Source organism: Lepidochelys olivacea (assembly GCF_965140295.1).
Source record: "Lepidochelys olivacea isolate rLepOli2 genome assembly, chromosome: 1".
NCBI classification, from domain to species: Eukaryota; Metazoa; Chordata; order Testudines; family Cheloniidae; genus Lepidochelys; species Lepidochelys olivacea.
The window spans coordinates 1662513-1679769 of NC_140411.1; the positions used below are offsets into that span (position 1 = coordinate 1662513).

At 49.2% G+C, this 17257-nt stretch overlaps 2 protein-coding genes across 2 annotated transcripts; one reads left to right on the forward strand and one right to left on the reverse strand.

Moving 5' to 3' along the window:
- Nucleotides 1–540: 540 nt before the first annotated feature.
- Nucleotides 541–1488, forward strand: LOC311514597 (olfactory receptor 52M1-like; the record flags this gene model as incomplete). Its single annotated transcript, XM_084617163.1, has 1 exon — nucleotides 541–1488. One exon carries the CDS (start codon nucleotides 541–543, stop codon nucleotides 1486–1488), a length of 948 nt encoding a protein of 315 aa, XP_084473289.1.
- A 14424-nt stretch (nucleotides 1489–15912) lies between these two features.
- Nucleotides 15913–16911, reverse strand: LOC311514573 (olfactory receptor 52E4-like; the record flags this gene model as incomplete). The annotated part of the gene is made up of 1 exon (XM_084617141.1): nucleotides 15913–16911. One exon carries the CDS (start codon nucleotides 16909–16911, stop codon nucleotides 15913–15915), a length of 999 nt encoding a protein of 332 aa, XP_084473267.1.
- Nucleotides 16912–17257: the final 346 nt, after the last annotated feature.

Consider the following 17257-nt stretch of genomic DNA (forward strand, 5'->3'; position numbering starts at 1 on the left):
AAACTTTTGCATAAAACTCTTCCCAAGGTGGTTATTTTCTGACACTGAAACTGAGGACTTCTACCACTGAAAGTGGCTTTGCAGTGTGTACACCCCCATTGTTTCCTTGGCTAAATCTACTTATTTGCGAAAAAAACATGGTAGTGTAGACAAGGCCTAAGGAACACTGATGGATAACCAGTATCCACACTTCTATTTCCTTCTGGTGCTTAGTAAGATTTCCCGCACCATGGAGTGTAGGAATTATTGATCAGGGAGCACCATAAAATATGGAATTGGCATTAGTAGGGTAAGTTCTTCATAATTCATTTCTCTGAATAATGAAAATGTCATTTTTCAGTGTGTCAAGAGCGACCAATCTGCTTCCCCCATGAGAACAGCCTCCATGCAGTGTCTCATATTCACATTGTCTCTTCATCCAGGTATATGTGCTGCGACCATCACCCTAGACCCTGGGCACATACAGGAAGTCAGGGGAACATATGCTACATGCAAGAGACACTGTTCTGCCTCAGAGTTGGACACCTTCTCCCCTACTCCATGTCAGATTCCAACACAACCCACTTCACCAACCCCTCCACCTTCATCCTTCTGGGCATTCCTGGGCTGGAGGCGGCCCATGTCTGGATCTCCATCCCCTTCTGCACCATGTATGTCATAGCCGTCTTTGGGAACTTCACCATCCTGTTCATTGTGAAGGTGGAACCAAGCCTCCATGAGCCCATGTACTATTTCCTCTGCATGCTGGCCGTCACTGATCTGGTCCTGTCCACATCCACCCTGCCTAAAATGCTAAGCATCTTCTGGTTCAATTCCAGGGAGATCCATTTCAGTGCCTGCCTCACCCAGATGTACTTCATTCTCATCTCATCTGTGTTGGAGTCTGGGATCCTCATAGCCATGGCTCTGGATCGCTACGTGGCCATCTGCCATCCCCTGAGACATTCCACCACCCTGACAAACGCCATGGTGGCCAAAATCGGCCTGGCCGTGCTGCTCCGTGGCATCATAGTCATACTGCCCTTTCCCATCCTAGCGAGGCTGTGGCCATATTGCAGAACCAACGTCATCCCCCAGCCCTACTGCGCACACATAGCCATGGTGAGCCTGGCCTGCGCCGACACCCGTGTTAGTAGTTACTACGGCCTCTTTGTGTTATTCTTTGTGATGGGTCTGGATGGGATTTTTATTGCCGTATCCTATACCCAGATCCTCAGGGTCATCTTCATCCTCCCCACAAAAGATGCGTGGGACAAGACTTTGGGGACCTGCGGCTCTCACCTTTTTGTCATTTTAGCCTTTTACATCCCAAGTCTCATCATGTCCCTCATGCACAGATTTGCCCAAAATGTGCCCCTGCATTTCCACGTTCTCATTGGCAATGTGTACCTCTTCATGCCCCCCATGTTAAACCCCATAATCTATGGGGTGAGGACGAAACAGATCCGGGACAGGCTGCTCCGGCTCTTTACTCATACAGGGGCCTGAAGTTTTCTCCTGGTGCTCTGGCTCTCAGACCAAGATCTGGACAGACCTGGCTGGTGAAATGGTGCTAGGACCCCTTCTCTGAATCACTGACTGGACAGTCAAAGTGACATTAAACCCTTTCCTGGCATTTCCGTGCTGTGTCAGTGTAACAAACTGAGTAATCTTTTTTGTGTACAACTCATTCTCCCATAGGATCACCACCTTTCTAATTGCTTTTAACTGGATCTCTGAGGCCCCACACCCAGCCCTGCCTATTACCCAAGGCCCTGCTCCCTGCCCCACCTCTTTCCACAAGGCCGCTTCCCCTCTCCCACCTATTCCCCAAGGCCCCGCTCTGTTCTCAACATCTTCTCCCAGAGCCCCACTCCTGTGACTCACTCCCCTCCTCTCCAACCCCATCCACTTGCTGGATCATCTGCATCTTCCTCCTCCCCAGCCTGGGCTCCCTCTGCCCCGGGACTGGGACAGGACCTGCTGCAGGCTGGCAAGGACCCTGCAGGGAGGATGCAGCAGGCCGGCCAGTCCGAAGCAGAGGGGGAAGCTAGGAAACCATATAAAATCAGCTGTGGGTTAGGAGCAGGGCTGAGAGGCAGGCAGCCGAGACTGTGCATCATTCAGCATGTGGGCCCGAAAGCTCAGCTGCAAAGTCCTGAGGGCAGAGACCATCCTGTGGCTCATTTCCTTAGCTTTCAGCAAAAGTCTCAAGTTGCAGTGGGGGAGGTCTAAGTTGGATATTAGGAAACACTATTTCACTGGGAGGATGGTGAAGCACTGGAATGGATTCCTTAAGGAGGTGGTTAAATCTCCTTATTTAGAAGTATTTAAGGCCTGGCTTGATAACGCCCTGGCTGTGATGATTTAGTTGGGGATCGGTCCTGCTTTGAGCAGGGGGTTGGACTAGATGACCTCCTGAGGTCCCTTCCAACCCTGATATTCTATGATTCTATGATTTGTTCCTTCTGGCCGGGGGCCTGTGTTAGGGGGCTTATTCCTTCACCCACTTACTTCCCTGGTCCTTCTCGCATGAACAGAGAGCAACAATACCCGAAGTCCAAAGGTGCAAACAATTCGATGTTTATTGGGGTGAACTTCCAGCAAGCATGATTCCAGTTTCCTTCCTTAGTGTCCCCCTTCCCAGCTCTGACACCACAGAGCCTTACACCTGTGTCCCTGTTCCCATTCCCATCCCCTTAGCCAAACATGATTCCAACTTCCTTACTCCCATTCCCTGTTCCCATTTCCCCCTTTAGCAAAACATGATTCCAATTTTCTTACCCCCATTCCCTGCTCCCATTTCCCACAACCACATGCCCACCCCCACCCACACCAACATGCCCAGTCACTTCCTCATTGACTACAGATTATATAGTAAAACTTGAGTTCAGCTTAGCTATACCTTAACCAATCATTTTCCTGAAATTTAACTAACCAATCCAAACATATTGTAACATGATTATGTAACCAATTATATCCCACCACCTCAATTAGTTTACACCCAGCAAAATTAATTATACAGCAGACAGGAACAATCACAGAACCAGACAGAGATTATACAGACAAACAACAGCAAAGTGGGAACTATAATGACAAGACAATACAGAAGTGAGGATTTCACATCCCAGCTATTGATAAGTGAGTTCTTGCCAGACAGGATGCTATCAGACTAAGTTTCCTTTTACATTTTCTAGGCACTTCCCTTTCTCTGGAGGTGACAGGAATACAATCCTGTCCTGATAGTGCCTGACAGCCCAATAGCACCTTCTTTCAATGTGACTAGTTTGGAATGTGAGGATGTGACCGTTCGCTTCCCAGCTTATGGCTGCCTCTGCTGCTTAGCCAAAGGCCTGAGCCTAAGCACAGGGCCACAAACTGTCACAGTGAGAGAAGGCCCTTACACCGGCAGACAGTGATTTTGATTCTTTCTTTTATACCTCTAACTAGCCAAGTTGTTGGGAACACTGGGGCATGGCCACTAGGTAACTCGAGGGGATGGAAGACCACGAGTGTCGATGAAGCCCCCTCGCACTAGGCCCCGGTGTCCTTGCCCCCCCCCCCGCCTGGAGGCACTCGCAGCAGCTCTGTGTGCTAGGCCCAAGTGTCCTTGGCCCCCCCGCCTGGAGGCACACACAGCAGTTATGCTGAGAATCTGCAACAGTATGTTGCAGAGTCAGACTGCCTGAAACTAAGCAAGGCCAAACAGGGGAGATATGGAAGAACAATGCTGAATAAAGCAGCTTTATGTATAGTTTAACAAATGATACAGAGAATCAGGGAACTAGCTGGGAACTGGATTGGCTGGCTAGATGGATACTTGGGGCAGCTTGCTACTGGATAAGTATGCTGAGAAAAAGGATGTATAAAAGCCTGTGTAACTTCCTGCTCTGTTGTGCAGGATTTGAGATTTTATTCTCCCTGTACCTTTTTGCAGCTGCAAATAAACTTTTCTGCTTCTCCACCCCGTTGTGATTATTGGGTGTAGCACACCGGGTAACGAACCACTCAAGCTGTTGTTCAGCCTCTCGGCACTGGGTGCCGGCAACAAAGTGATAAGAATACACCTACATTCTTAGAGTTTAGGCCTTTACAGACAGGCCTGAATATCTATATCCTAACAGCCTATAGCTGGCAGAGTCCCAACAGTAGGCATGGCTGGGAGTCCTTTGCCCTGAGCCAGGCCTCGGGGTCAGGGTAAGGGATCAGCTTTGAAGCTAGGAAGACAACAGCTGAGAGAGGTGGAGGGATCAGCCCCTGAGTTAGCTGGGAAGGCGGATGCTGGGCAGAGGCCAGGGTGGCCGCGGTTGCTCACACGGAGGGAGATGAATGGCACAGCTACCACTGTCCATCCTTTTCCACGGCACCTTATCTGGAACGACAGAGCACCCACAGAAGCTGAACGGTGAAGCTGAGTCTAACTTATGCTCTGCATGATGCTTTTGATCACTACATCTGGAAGTTCTTTAATTAGGCTGCTCGGCAGCATTATCCCCAGGGATAAGTCGGTGGCAGAGCTGGGAATAGAAACCAGGAGTGCTGACTCCCCCCACCACCCCGCACCAGTGCTCTGGCCATGAACCGGCATTGCTCCTCCGTGTTCTGTAAGAAACAGTGGGGCTATTTGTGTGCTGTGATCAGTGGAGTTTTCATCCTTCTTAAAGGGGATAATTTATTAAAGGAAGAGCTAAAAACTACAGACACAAAACCAGGTTTCTCCACAGTTCAGGGTTCTGCCTTGTCTTGCTCGTTTACCAGGGACCAGACGCTGCTGGAACTCTACAGAGCGCATACAGGCCAACGACGTGCTGAAAGGAGCCACATCAGGGCAGTGTGTGACTCTGCAGCCCTGGGTAGGGCCTTTCGTTAGCAGCACACTAGACATAACAAATGATCATCTCCATTCAATGCAGAGAGAATGTGCCCAAGGTCACCAGCGCATCTGGGGAAGAGCTGGGACGCTTCACTCCCAGCTCCCTGGTCTCTGCAGATGCTTTATCTCTAGTTAAACGTCTTGGGCCAAATCCTCAGCTGGTGTCAGTGGGAGCAGCCCCACTGAAATCAGGGGAGGTCCCCGCACTAGAGAACCCAACGGAGGGACAGCACCATGAATCTGTGCTGATGCATGGACCACACGAGCCAGGTCTGAGACGCTAAAAAAGGGATTGGCAGCTGGGGACTCTGGGCTCGTTTCCTGGCTCCAGACATTTTCCTTCCTGCTGCCTCAGTTTCCCCATCTGAGCAACACTGTGTGTAGAACCCATCAACAATAAATTCTGTCCATGTGTGACCGTGCTTCAGTGGGACATGGCTGAGGATGCCAAACTCAGGACAAACTGCTGAGAAAGAGGCTGGTGGTTTGTCATAAATATAAAGGGAAGGGTAAACCCCTTTGAAATCCCTCCTGGCCAGGGGAAAGCTCCTCTCACCTGTAAAGGGTTAAGAAGCTAAAGGTAACCTCGCTGGCACCTGACCAAAATGACCAATGAGGAGACAAGATACTTTCAAAAGCTGGGAGGAGGGAGAGAAACAAAGGGTTTGTGTGTCTGTCTGTAGTTGTCTTGGCCGGGGACAGAACAGGAATGGAGTCTTAGAACTTTTAGTAAGTAATCTAGCTAGGTATGTGTTAGATTATGATTTCTTTAAATGGCTGAGAAAAGAATTGTGCTGAATAGAATAACTATTTCTGTCTGTGTATCTTTTTTGTAACTTAAGGTTTTGCCTAGAGGGGTTCTCTATGTTTTTGAATCTAATTACCCTGTAAGATATCTACCATCCTGATTTTACAGGGGGGATTTCTTTATTTCTATTTACTTCTATTTTTTATTAAAAGTCTTCTTGTAAAACACTGAATGCTTTTTCATTGTTCTCAGATCCAAGGGTTTGGGTTTGTGGTCACCTATGCAAATTGGTGAGGCTTTTTATCCAACATTTCCCAGGAAAGGGGGGGTACAAGTGTTGGGAGGATTGTTCATTGTTCTTAAGATCCAAGGGTCTGGGTCTGTAGTCACCTAGGCAAATTGGTGAGGCTTTTTACCAAACCTTGTCCAGGAAGTGGGGTGCAGGGTTTTGGGAAGTATTTTGGGGGGAAGGACGCGTCCAAACAGCTCTTCCCCAGTAACCAGTATTAGTTTGGTGGTGGTAGCGGCCTGTCCAAGGGGTAATATTTTGTACCTTGGGGAAGTTTTGACCTAAGCTGGTAAAGATAAGCTTAGGAGGTTTTTCATGCAGGTCCCCACATCTGTACCCTAGAGTTCAGAGTGGGGGAGGAACCTTGACATGGTTATTCTATGATTACATTAAATCAAGATAGTAAGAGACATAAACTTCTGTCTCACTGCACCGGTTAACTACACACATCCCAGCCCTTGGCTCACCACCCGGACACTGGACTCCAGGAGGAGCAGTCAGTGAAAACCAATTTCCACCACATAGCGAGTCCTTCTCATCCAAAGAGACCAGCCACTTTTGCAGGTCAATCTATAACTCAGATCTTACCCAATAAGATCACTTCTGCCATCCCTGTAGCAATTGAAAACTAAAGGTTTGATAATAAAAGAAAATAAGAAGAGTTATAAATGGTTATTAGATCAGATCCATCCTAGGGGTTTTTCAGGTTTCAGAGATCAGCGTCATAGCAGTGATGGAATAAACTGCTAGCTTACAAAAGTCTCTCTAGAAGGAACCATAGCAGTCTGGGGGTTATTAGTCCTTGTTCAGAGCTTCCTTGTTAGAAATCCAGTGCAGAGAAATGAAGACAATACAGATATGTTTCGGGGGTCCTTTTATATTCTCTGCCCTGTGCTTGGAATATTACTGTCCCAAACAAAGACCATTCTAGTACATCACCAATATGAACAACATCGGACACAAGGATGATACATTCAGATACACAGGAGAATCGTACTTAGCAAATCATAACTTTCCCATTGACACCTGACAGGACATAATTTGTAAAACCTTTGTTGCAATTATATAACCCTGGTAGCAACAGTGATAAAAACGGTCATATTCAATCATACAGCATCACACCCTGTTCTCGCCCCCTCACTGTGCAACAGCTGCTAGCCACCTAAGCAAGGCACATTGCGTGGGTTCGAGCAGGGCAAGCAGTTTGAACACTAGAGCCACTTGAGAATGGGAAGAGCAGATCAAAATCTGTTTTGCCATAGGGAGTCTGCTCCCTGTATAAAGAAAGGAGGAAAGAGTTCTTTAAAAGTGAGAGGTGAACGTTCGAGAACTTGGTTGTTTTCTACAAGCCATCACCAGCCAGTCCACTGGGCTTTGAACAACCTGCCCATACAGAGGTTCTTTTGAATGTCCCTGTGTTTTCTGGGACTAGCCCAAGGACAGAACTCCTGGGATGGGATCCCTGGGGTGCAAGCAGGACTGTGGGACAGCTGACCCCTCCGTCCCAGCAACCTGGGGTATCCCTCTCTCACTGGGAGGGAATGGGCAAGGACGTTTCTCCTTATGTCCATTCTTGTGAGGTTGCCAAAGAGTGGGAAAATAATCAAGACGAGGTCAAAGCCCCTCTCCAGCCACTCCCCATCATTGAGGTTCCATTTCAGCGAGTAGCTCTAAGCAACACCAGGGATAAAAGTGTGTGCCAGGCATTAACAGACATTTTGGCCAGGGGAGGTTGGCCCTCTGACATCCTTACAGATGCAGGGACTAATTTCCTGGCAGGAACTATGGAAAGCCTTTGGGAAGCTCATGGGGTAAATCACTTGGTTGCCACCCCTTAGCACCATCAAACAAATGGCCTGGTGGAGAAGTTTAATGGAACTTTGGGGGCCATGATATGTAAATTCATAAACGAGCACTCCAATGATTGGGACCTAGTGTTGCAGAAGTTGCACTTTGCCTACAGAGCTGTACCATATCCCAGTTTAGGGTTTTCACCTTTTGAACTTGTGTATGGGTGCAAGGTTAAGGGGCCATTACAGATGGTGAAGCAGCAATGGGAGGGGTTTACGCCTTCTCCAGGAACTAATATTCTGGAGTTTGTAACCAACCTTCAAAACACCCTCCAAACCTTTTTAGCCCTTGCTAAAGAAAACCTAAAAGAGGCTCAGGAAGAGCAAAAAGGCTGGTATGATAAACATGCCAGAGAGCCTTCCTTCAAGGTAGCAGACCAGGTCATGGTCTTAAAGGCACTCCAGACCCATAAAATGGACGCACCGTGGAAAGGACCATTCACGGTCCAAATGCGCCTGGGAGCTGTTAATTATCTCCTAGCATCCCCCACCTCAAACCGAAAGCCTAAGGTGTACCATATTAATTCTCTAAAGCCCTTTTATTCCAGAGAATTAAAGGTTTGACAGTTTACAGCCCAGAGAAGAGATTACACTGAGTGGCCTGAAGGTGTCTACTACGAAGGGAACAGTGCTGGTGGCTTGGAAGAGGTGAACCTCTCCATGACCCTTGGGCGTATGCAGCGACAGCAGATCAAGGAGCTGTGCACTAGCTATGCGCCGACGTTCTCAGCCACCCCAGGACTGACTGAACGGGCATACCACTCCATTGACACAGGTAATGCTCGCCCACTTAAAGTCCAACCTTACCGGGTGTCTCCTCAAGCTAAAACTGCTATAGACCGGGAGATCCAGGATATGCTCCAGATGGGGGTAATCCTCCCCTCCGGCAGTGCATGGGCATCTCCAGTGGTTCTAGTTCCCAAACCAGATGGGGAGATATGTTTTTGCGTGGACTACCATAAGCTAAATGCTGTAACTGGCCCAGACAACTAATCCAATGCCATGCACAGACGAGGTATTGGAGAAACTGGGACGGGCTCAGTTCATCTCTACCTTAGAGTTAACCAAAGGGGTACTGAAAAGTACAGCTAGGTGAATCTGCCAAGGAAAGGTCAGCCTTCATCAGACATGTCGGGAAGTATGAATTTAATGTGTTCCCTTTCGGGCTGCGGAATACACCCGCCACCTTCCAAAAACTTGTAGGTGGTCTCCTAGCAGGATTGGGAGAATCTGCAGTCGCCTACCTTGAAGATGTGGCCATCTTTTTGGATTCCTGGGCAGAACACCTGGAACATTTACAAAAAGTCTTTGAGCGCAGAAGGGAGGCAGGACTAACTGTTAAGGCTAAGAAGTACCATCTTGATTGAAACGTGGCCAGTGAAGGAGACATACCACAATTCTTGCTAAACTCTTCCAATGGTCAGTTACCCCCCAGTGTTAAAAATTTCCACTTTGTCTCTAATCTGAATTTCTCTGCCTTCAACGCCCAGCCACTGACACTTGTTAGATCTTTGCCTGCTAGCTTTAAGAGCCCACTGTTATCAAGTTTCTGTTCCCAATTATAAGTGCTGATAGAATGCAATCACATCACTCCATAACCTTCTCCTTGTTAAGAGACTGAGCTCATTGAGTTCCTGGGGCAGCCTTGCACTGCTGGATTTCCCTGTCCGGAGGCTTGGTGACCCCCTCAAAGAATTCTAGTGAGGCATGATTTTCCTTTTACAAAAACCATGATGACTCCTCCCCCTACAAAATATGTTCGTCTATGTGTCTGACAATTTTGTTCTTTATTAAAGTTTCAGCCAGTTTACTCGGTACAGACGTCAGGCTTACTGGCTTGTAATTGCGGGGATTACCTCTGGAGCCCTTTTTAAAAATGTGCATCACATTAGCTATCCTCCAGTCATTTGGTACAGAAGCTGATTTAAATGATAGGTTATAAACCACAGTTAGTAGTTCTGCAATGTCACATTTGTGTTCCTTCAGAACCCTTGGGTGAGTTACTGTTTTCTAAGTAAGACTATGCTATTTACATACATATATGCCGAGACTCATCAAGCCCTCGGATCACTACCCCTTCCTGCTTCTCCACGTGGGCACCAATGATACTGCCAAGAATGACCTTGAGCGGATCACTGCGGACTATGTGGCTCTAGGAAGAAGAATAAAGGAGTTGGAGGCGCAAGTGGTGTTCTCGTCCATCCTCCCCGTGGAAGGAAAAGGCCTAGGTAGGGAGCGTCGAATCGTGGAAGTCAACGAATGGCTACGCAGATGGTGTCGGAGAGAAGGCTTTGGTTTCTTTGACCATGGGATGGTGTTCCATGAAGGAGGAGTGCTGGGTAGAGACGGGCTCCATCTTACGAAGAGAGGGAAGAGCATCTTTGCCAGCAGGCTGGCTAACCTAGTGAGGAGGGCTTTAAACTAGGTTCACCGGGGGAAGGAGACCAAAGCCCTGAGGTAAGTGGGAAAGCGGGATACCGGGAGGAAGCACAGGCAGGAATGTCTGTGAGGGGAGGGCTCCTGCCTCATACTGGGAATGAGGGGCGATCAACAGGTTATCTCAAGTGCTTATATACAAATGCACAAAGCCTTGGAAACAAGCAGGGAGAACTGGAGGTCCTGGTGATGTCAAGGAACTATGACGTGATCGGAATAACAGAGACTTGGTGGGATAACTCATATGACTGGAGTACTGTCATGGATGGTTATAAACTGTTCAGGAAGGACAGGCAGGGCAGAAAAGGTGGGGGAGTAGCACTGTATGTAAGGGAGCAGTATGACTGCTCAGAGCTCTGGTACGAAACTGCAGAAAAACCTGAGTGTCTCTGGATTAAGTTTAGAAGTGTGTGCAACAAGAGTGATGTAGTGGTGGGAGTCTGCTATAGACCACCGGACCAGGGGGATGAGGTGGATGAGGCTTTCTTCCGGCAGCTCACGGAAGCTACTAGATCGCATGCCCTGATTCTCATGGGTGACTTTAATTTTCCTGATATCTGCTGGGAGAGCAATACAGCGGTGCATAGACAATCCAGGAAGTTTTTGGAAAGCGTAGGGGACAATTTCCTGGCGCAAGTGCTAGAGGAGCCAACTAGGGGGGGTGCTTTTCTTGACCTGCTGCTCACAAACCGGGTAGAATTAGTGGGGGAAGCAAAAGTGGATGGGAATCTGGGAGGCAGTGACCATGAGTTGGTTGAGTTCAGGATCCTGACGCAGGGAACAAAGGTAAGCAGCAGGATACGGACCCTGGACTTCAGGAAAGCAGACTTCGACTCCCTCAGGGAACGGATGGCCAGGATCCCCTGGGGGACTAACTTGAAGGGGAAAGGAGTCCAGGAGAGCTGGCTGTATTTCAAGGAATCCCTGTTGAGGTTACAGGGACAAACCATCCCGATGAGTCGAAAGAATAGTAAATATGGCAGGCGACCAACTTGGCTTAATGGTGAAATCCTAGCGGATCTTAAACATAAAAAAGAAGCTTACAAGAAGTGGAAGGTTGGACATATGACCAGGGAAGAGTATAAAAATATTGCTCGGGTATGTAGGAATGTTATCAGGAGGGCCAAATCGCACCTGGAGCTGCAGCTAGCCAGAGATGTCAAGAGTAACAAGAAGGGTTTCTTCAGGTATGTTGGCAACAAGAAGAAAGCCAAGGAATGTGTGGGCCCCTTACTGAATGAGGGAGGCAATCTAGTGACAGAGGATGTGGAAAAAGCTAATGTACTCAATGCTTTTTTTGCCTCTGTTTTCACTAACAAGGTCAGCTCCCAGACTGCTGCGCTGGGCATCACAAAATGCGGAAGAGATGGCCAGCCCTCTGTGGAGATAGAGGCGGTTAGGGACTATTTAGAAAAGCTGGACGTGCACAAGTCCATGGGGCCGGACGAGTTGCATCCGAGAGTGCTGAAGAAATTGGCGGCTGTGATTGCAGAGCCACTGGCCATTATCTTTGAAAACTCGTGGCGAACCGGGGAAGTCCCGGATGACTGGAAAAAGGCTAATGTAGTGCCAATCTTTAAAAAAGGGAAGAAGGAAGATCCTGGGAACTACAGGCCAGTCAGCCTCACCTCAGTCCCTGGAAAAATCATGGAGCAGGTCCTCAAAGAATCAATCCTGAAGCACTTGCATGAGAGGAAAGTGATCAGGAACAGCCAGCATGGATTCACCAAGGGAAGGTCATGCCTGACTAATCTAATTGCCTTTTATGATGAGATTACTGGTTCTGTGGATGAAGGGAAAGCAGTGGATGTATTGTTTCTTGACTTTAGCAAAGCTTTTGACACGGTCTCCCATAGTATTCTTGTCAGCAAGTTAAGGAAGTATGGGCTGGATGAATGCACTATAAGGTGGGTAGAAAGCTGGCTAAATTGTCGGGCTCAACGGGTAGTGATCAATGGCTCCATGTCTAGTTGGCAGCCGGTATCAAGTGGAGTGCCCCAAGGGTCGGTCCTGGGGCCGGTTTTATTCAATATCTTCATAAATGATCTGGAGGATGGTGTGGATTGCACTCTCAGCAAATTTGCGGATGATACTAAACTGGGAGGAGTGGTAGATACGCTGGAGGGGAGGGATAGGATACAGAAGGACCTAGACCAATTGGAAGATTGGGCCAAAAGGAATCTGATGAGGTTCAATAAGGATAAGTGCAGGGTCCTGCACTTAGGACGGAAGAACCCAATGCACAGCTACAGACTAGGGACCGAATGGCTAGGCAGCAGTTCTGCAGAAAAGGACCTAGGGGTGACAGTGGATGAGAAGCTGGATATGAGTCAGCAATGTGCCCTTGTTGCCAAGAAGACCAACGGCATTTTGGGATGTATAAGTAGGGGCATAGCGAGCAGATCGAGGGATGTGATTGTTCCCCTCTATTCGACATTGGTGAGGCCTCATCTGGAGTCCTGTGTCCAGTTTTGGGCCCCACACTTCAAGAAGGATGTGGATAAATTGGAGAGAGTCCAGCGAAGGGCAACAAAAATGATTAGGGGACTGGAACACATGAGTTATGAGGAGAGGCTGAGGGAGCTGGGATTGTTTAGCCTGCAGAAGAGAAGAATGAGGGGGGATTTGATAGCTGCTTTCAACTACCTGAAAGGGGGTTCCAAAGAGGATGGCTCTAGACTGTTCTCAATGGTAGCAGATGACAGAACGAGAAGTAATGGTCTCAAGTTGCAGTGGGGGAGGTTTAGATTGGATATTAGGAAAAACTTTTTCACTAAGAGGGTGGTGAAACACTGGAATGCGTTACCTAGGGAGGTGGTAGAATCTCCTTCCTTAGAGGTTTTTAAGGTCAGGCTTGACAAAGCCCTGGCTGGGATGATTTAACTGGGAATTGGTCCTGCTTTGAGCAGGGGGTTGGACTAGATGACCTTCTGGGGTCCCTTCCAACCCTGATATTCTATGATTCTATGATTCTATGATATCACCTTTTTGTCTGATGCTCTGATTATTGGCACTGTACTGATATCTTACACATGGGTTGTGCTCATGTGTAACACCTACCAGGTAGAATTTAAATTAAGGCCACACAACTACATGTTGATGGCCCATCAAGGACAGTTATCTCTCACAATGGGCCATAGAAGAAATACACTCAGCAAAAATACAGGCAACGGCTGCCCCTGTGAGTCATCAAAGCGAGTGAGGACATGTGACATGCTCATGTGACCATGGACTCCATCTTGGGCCAATAACTTTCCACAAACAGAGGCAGTGGGCTTTTTTCGGGACAGTAAAATTCCACACACAGGGCAGAGGAGGATTGGGAGCAGCGTGACCATTAGGTAAGATCTGAGTTATACATGGCCTGGCTATGTGGCTGAGCTCTTGGGATTGGAAGGACCCGATATGTGGTGAAATTGGTTTTCACTAAATGCTCATCATGGAGTCCGGTGTCCAGGTGGTGAGCCAAAGGCTGGGATGCCTCAGGAGGCTGCATTTTTGGCTTGTAGTTAACCAGTGCAGTTCCCTGTGAGCTGCACAATGGCTATGCAGCAGCCTTCTTAGCACCACTCAGGTGCTCAGCGAACCCTCCTGGGGGACCTGCCAGGATGGCCTGGCCTGGACCCTTCTGCGGCCAAGGTGCCCTTCCCCTGTCCTGAACTCAGCCCCGGCCTGGACCTGCTGGGGGAGGGGTGCCTATCCTCTGGCCCCAGGCCCAGAGCTGCTGTCGTGGGGAAAAACCATCTTCTTTCCCCCAGCCTAGGTGCTGCTGTGGGGCGGGAGAGCTGCGGGGGAGTCCTCTGTCCCTGACATAGCCCCAGAGCACCTTCCTGAACCCCAAATGCCTCATCCCCACTCCGACCCCAGAGCCCGCACCCACAGCCCGAGCCATCACCCCATACACCCAACCATCTGCCCCAGCCGTGTGCTCCTCATCTCTGGCCCTACCTCAGGACTCACCCCCCCAGCCAAAGCCCTCACACCTCTGCACCCCAACCCTCTGCCCTAGCCATGAGCCCCTCATCCATGGCCCAACCCCAGAGCCTGTTCCAGTGAACACTGGACTGGTGAGACAGAAATTTACATTTGTTGCTGGCTTGGTATAATCTAATGATAGAATAACCACCAGTCTGGGGTGCATGTGCCCTGTTTCTCAGCAGTTTGTCCTGAAATTGGCATCCTCAGCTGTGTCCCATTGAGACATGGTGACATATGGAAACCACTGACACTCACTACTTGCAGGGGGTATCCACTTTTTACAGATGGAGAAACTGAGGCAGCAGGAAGGGGAGTGTCCTGAGCCGGGAACATAATCCACAAGTCCCTAGCTGCCAAACCCTTGCTTAGTCGCTCTCAGATCTGGCTCGTGTGGTCCATGCAGCAGCACAGAGGCCTGGTGCTCTCTGTCCACTGGATTCTCTAGTGAGGGGCTCTCCCCTGATTTCAGTGGGGCTGCAGCACTTACACCAGCTCCTCAGTGGGTGGAAGTCACATGGTGCACTGGTTTAGTTCCTTGCAGCACATTGGAAGGGATGGCGTCGTTAGCCTCTGTTTGCCAGAGGCTGGGAATGGGTGACAAGGGATGGATCACTTGCTGATGACCTGCTCTGTTCATTCTCTCTGGGGCACCTGGCGTTGGCCACTGTCGGTAGACAGGATACTGGGTTGGATGGACCTTTGGTCTGACCCAGTACAGTCGTTCTTATGTTCTTATCATTGGCCTCTATGCACTGCCTAGCAGCCTAGCTAATGAGCTTCTAAATTCAGTGATAAAAAGCATCATGCAGAGAATATGTTAGGCTCACCTTCACCGTTCAGCTTCAAGCCCTAGGAAATGGGTGCCCCGTAGTTCTTGATAGGGTGCCATGTACGTGTATAAGTAGCCAGCTTATTTCCCTCCATGACAGCTACCAAAGCCACCCTGGCCTCTGCCGAGCATCCCACTCCCCAGCTAACACAGGGGCTTGTCCTTCTGCCTCTCTCATCTGTTGTCTTCCAAGCTTCAAAGCTCATTCCTTGCCCTGCCCCCGAGTCCTGGCTCAGGGCAAAGGGCTCCCAGCCCATCCCCATTGCAGGGACCCTGCTACAGGTCCCCAACCAGGAGGAGAAAAAGGGAACTAAAAGCTAAAGAAATAAGCCACACAATGGTCTCTGTCCTCAAGACTATGTAGCCCACAAGCTGTATGATGCACAATCTTGCCCACCTGCCACACAGCCCTGCTCCGAACCCTCAGTTGCTTTTATACAGCTTCCTGGCTTCCCTCTTTGCTCCAGACTGGCCTATCAGGCCCAGACCTGTGTCCACGCTGCCCTCACTGCAGGCTCCTTGTCAGGCTGTAGCAGCCCCCCTTCCAACCCCAGAGCACAGGGAGCCCAGCTGGGGAGGACTAGGGAGGAGGAAGTTAGAGCTGATCCACCAAGTGATGAGGGAGGGGTGGAGAGGAGAGAGTGACAGGCAGAGCTTTGGAGAAAAAGAGGCAAAACTGGGTGGGGCTTTGAGGGAATATTTGGGGCCTCCAGGATCCAGTTACGAGCAACTAGAAAGGTGGCAACACAGTGAGTTCTACGTACACTGATTCCCCAGTTTGTCACACTGACTCAGCATAGTAAGGCCAGAAAAGGCTTTAATGTCACTTTGACTGTCCAGTCAGTACTTCAGGGAAGGGGGCCCAGCACCATGTCACCAGCCAGCTCTGCACAGACCTCGGTCTGAGAGCCAGAGCAACAGGAGAAAATTTTAGGTCCCTTTATGAGCAAAGAGCCGGAGCACCCTGCTTCTGATCTGTTTGGTCCTTACCCCGTAAATGATGGGGTTTAGCATGGGGGGCACCAGGAGGTACCCGCTGGAAATCAGCACGTGGAAATGCAGGGAAACATTGTGGCCAAACCGGTGCATGAGAGTGGAGAAGAGAGCTGAGACATAAAAGATTAAGATGACACAGAGGTGGGAGCCGCAGGTCCCAAAAGCCTTGAGCCGGGCATCCTTTGTGGGGAGGCTGAAGATGGCCCTGAGGATCTGAGTATAGGACATAGCAATAAGAAACACATCCACACAGATCACAGAGAATACCACAGAGAGGCCGTAGTATGTATTGACGCGGATGTCGGCGCAGGCCAGCTTCACCACGGCCATGTGCTTGCAGTGCGTGTTGGGGATGATGTTGGTTCTGCAATATGGCCACCGCCTCGCCAGGAGGAGATAGGGCAGTACGATTATGCCACCACGCAGCATCACAGCCAGGCCAATCTTGGCCACCATGAGGTTTGTCAGGATGGTGGAATGTCTCAGTGGATTGCAGATGGCCACGAAACGATCCAAAGCCATGGCCACTAGGATCCCAGACTCTATGACTAAGAAAGAGTGAATGAAGTACAGCTGGGTGAGGCAGGCACTGAAATCGATCTCTCTGGAATTGAACCAGAAGATGCTCAGTGTTTTGGGCAGGATCGATGTGGACAGAACCAAGTCAGTGACGGCCAGCATGCAGAGGAAATAGTACATGGGCCCATGGAGGCTCGGCTCCATCTTTACAATGAACAGAATAACGAAGTTCCCCAAGATGGCTATGGCGTATACGGTGGAGAAGGGGATGGAGATCCAGACGTGGACCATCTCCAGGCCAGGAATGCCCAGCAGGATGAAGGTGGAGGGGTTGGTGAAGTCGGTTGTGTTGGAATCTGACATGGAGTAGGGGAGAAGGTGTTCAACTCTGAGGCAGAACAGTGTCTCCTGCATGTACTATATGTTCCTCTCACTTCCTTTTGTGCCCAAGCTCTAGGATGATGGTCGCAGTACAAATTCCTGGATGGGGAGACAATGTTAATATGAGACACTACATGCACTACTGGGGGCTGTTCTCATGGGGGAAGCAGATTGGTCGCTCTTCACAAACTGAAAAATGACATTTTCATTATTCAGAGAAATAAATTATGAAGAACTGACCCTACTAATGCCAATTCCATATGCTCTGGTGCACCACATGTCAATAATTCCTACACATCTTGATATGGGAAATCTTAATAGGCACCAGCAGGAAACACGAGTGTGAATACTGGTTATCCATCATTGTTCCTTAATGCAA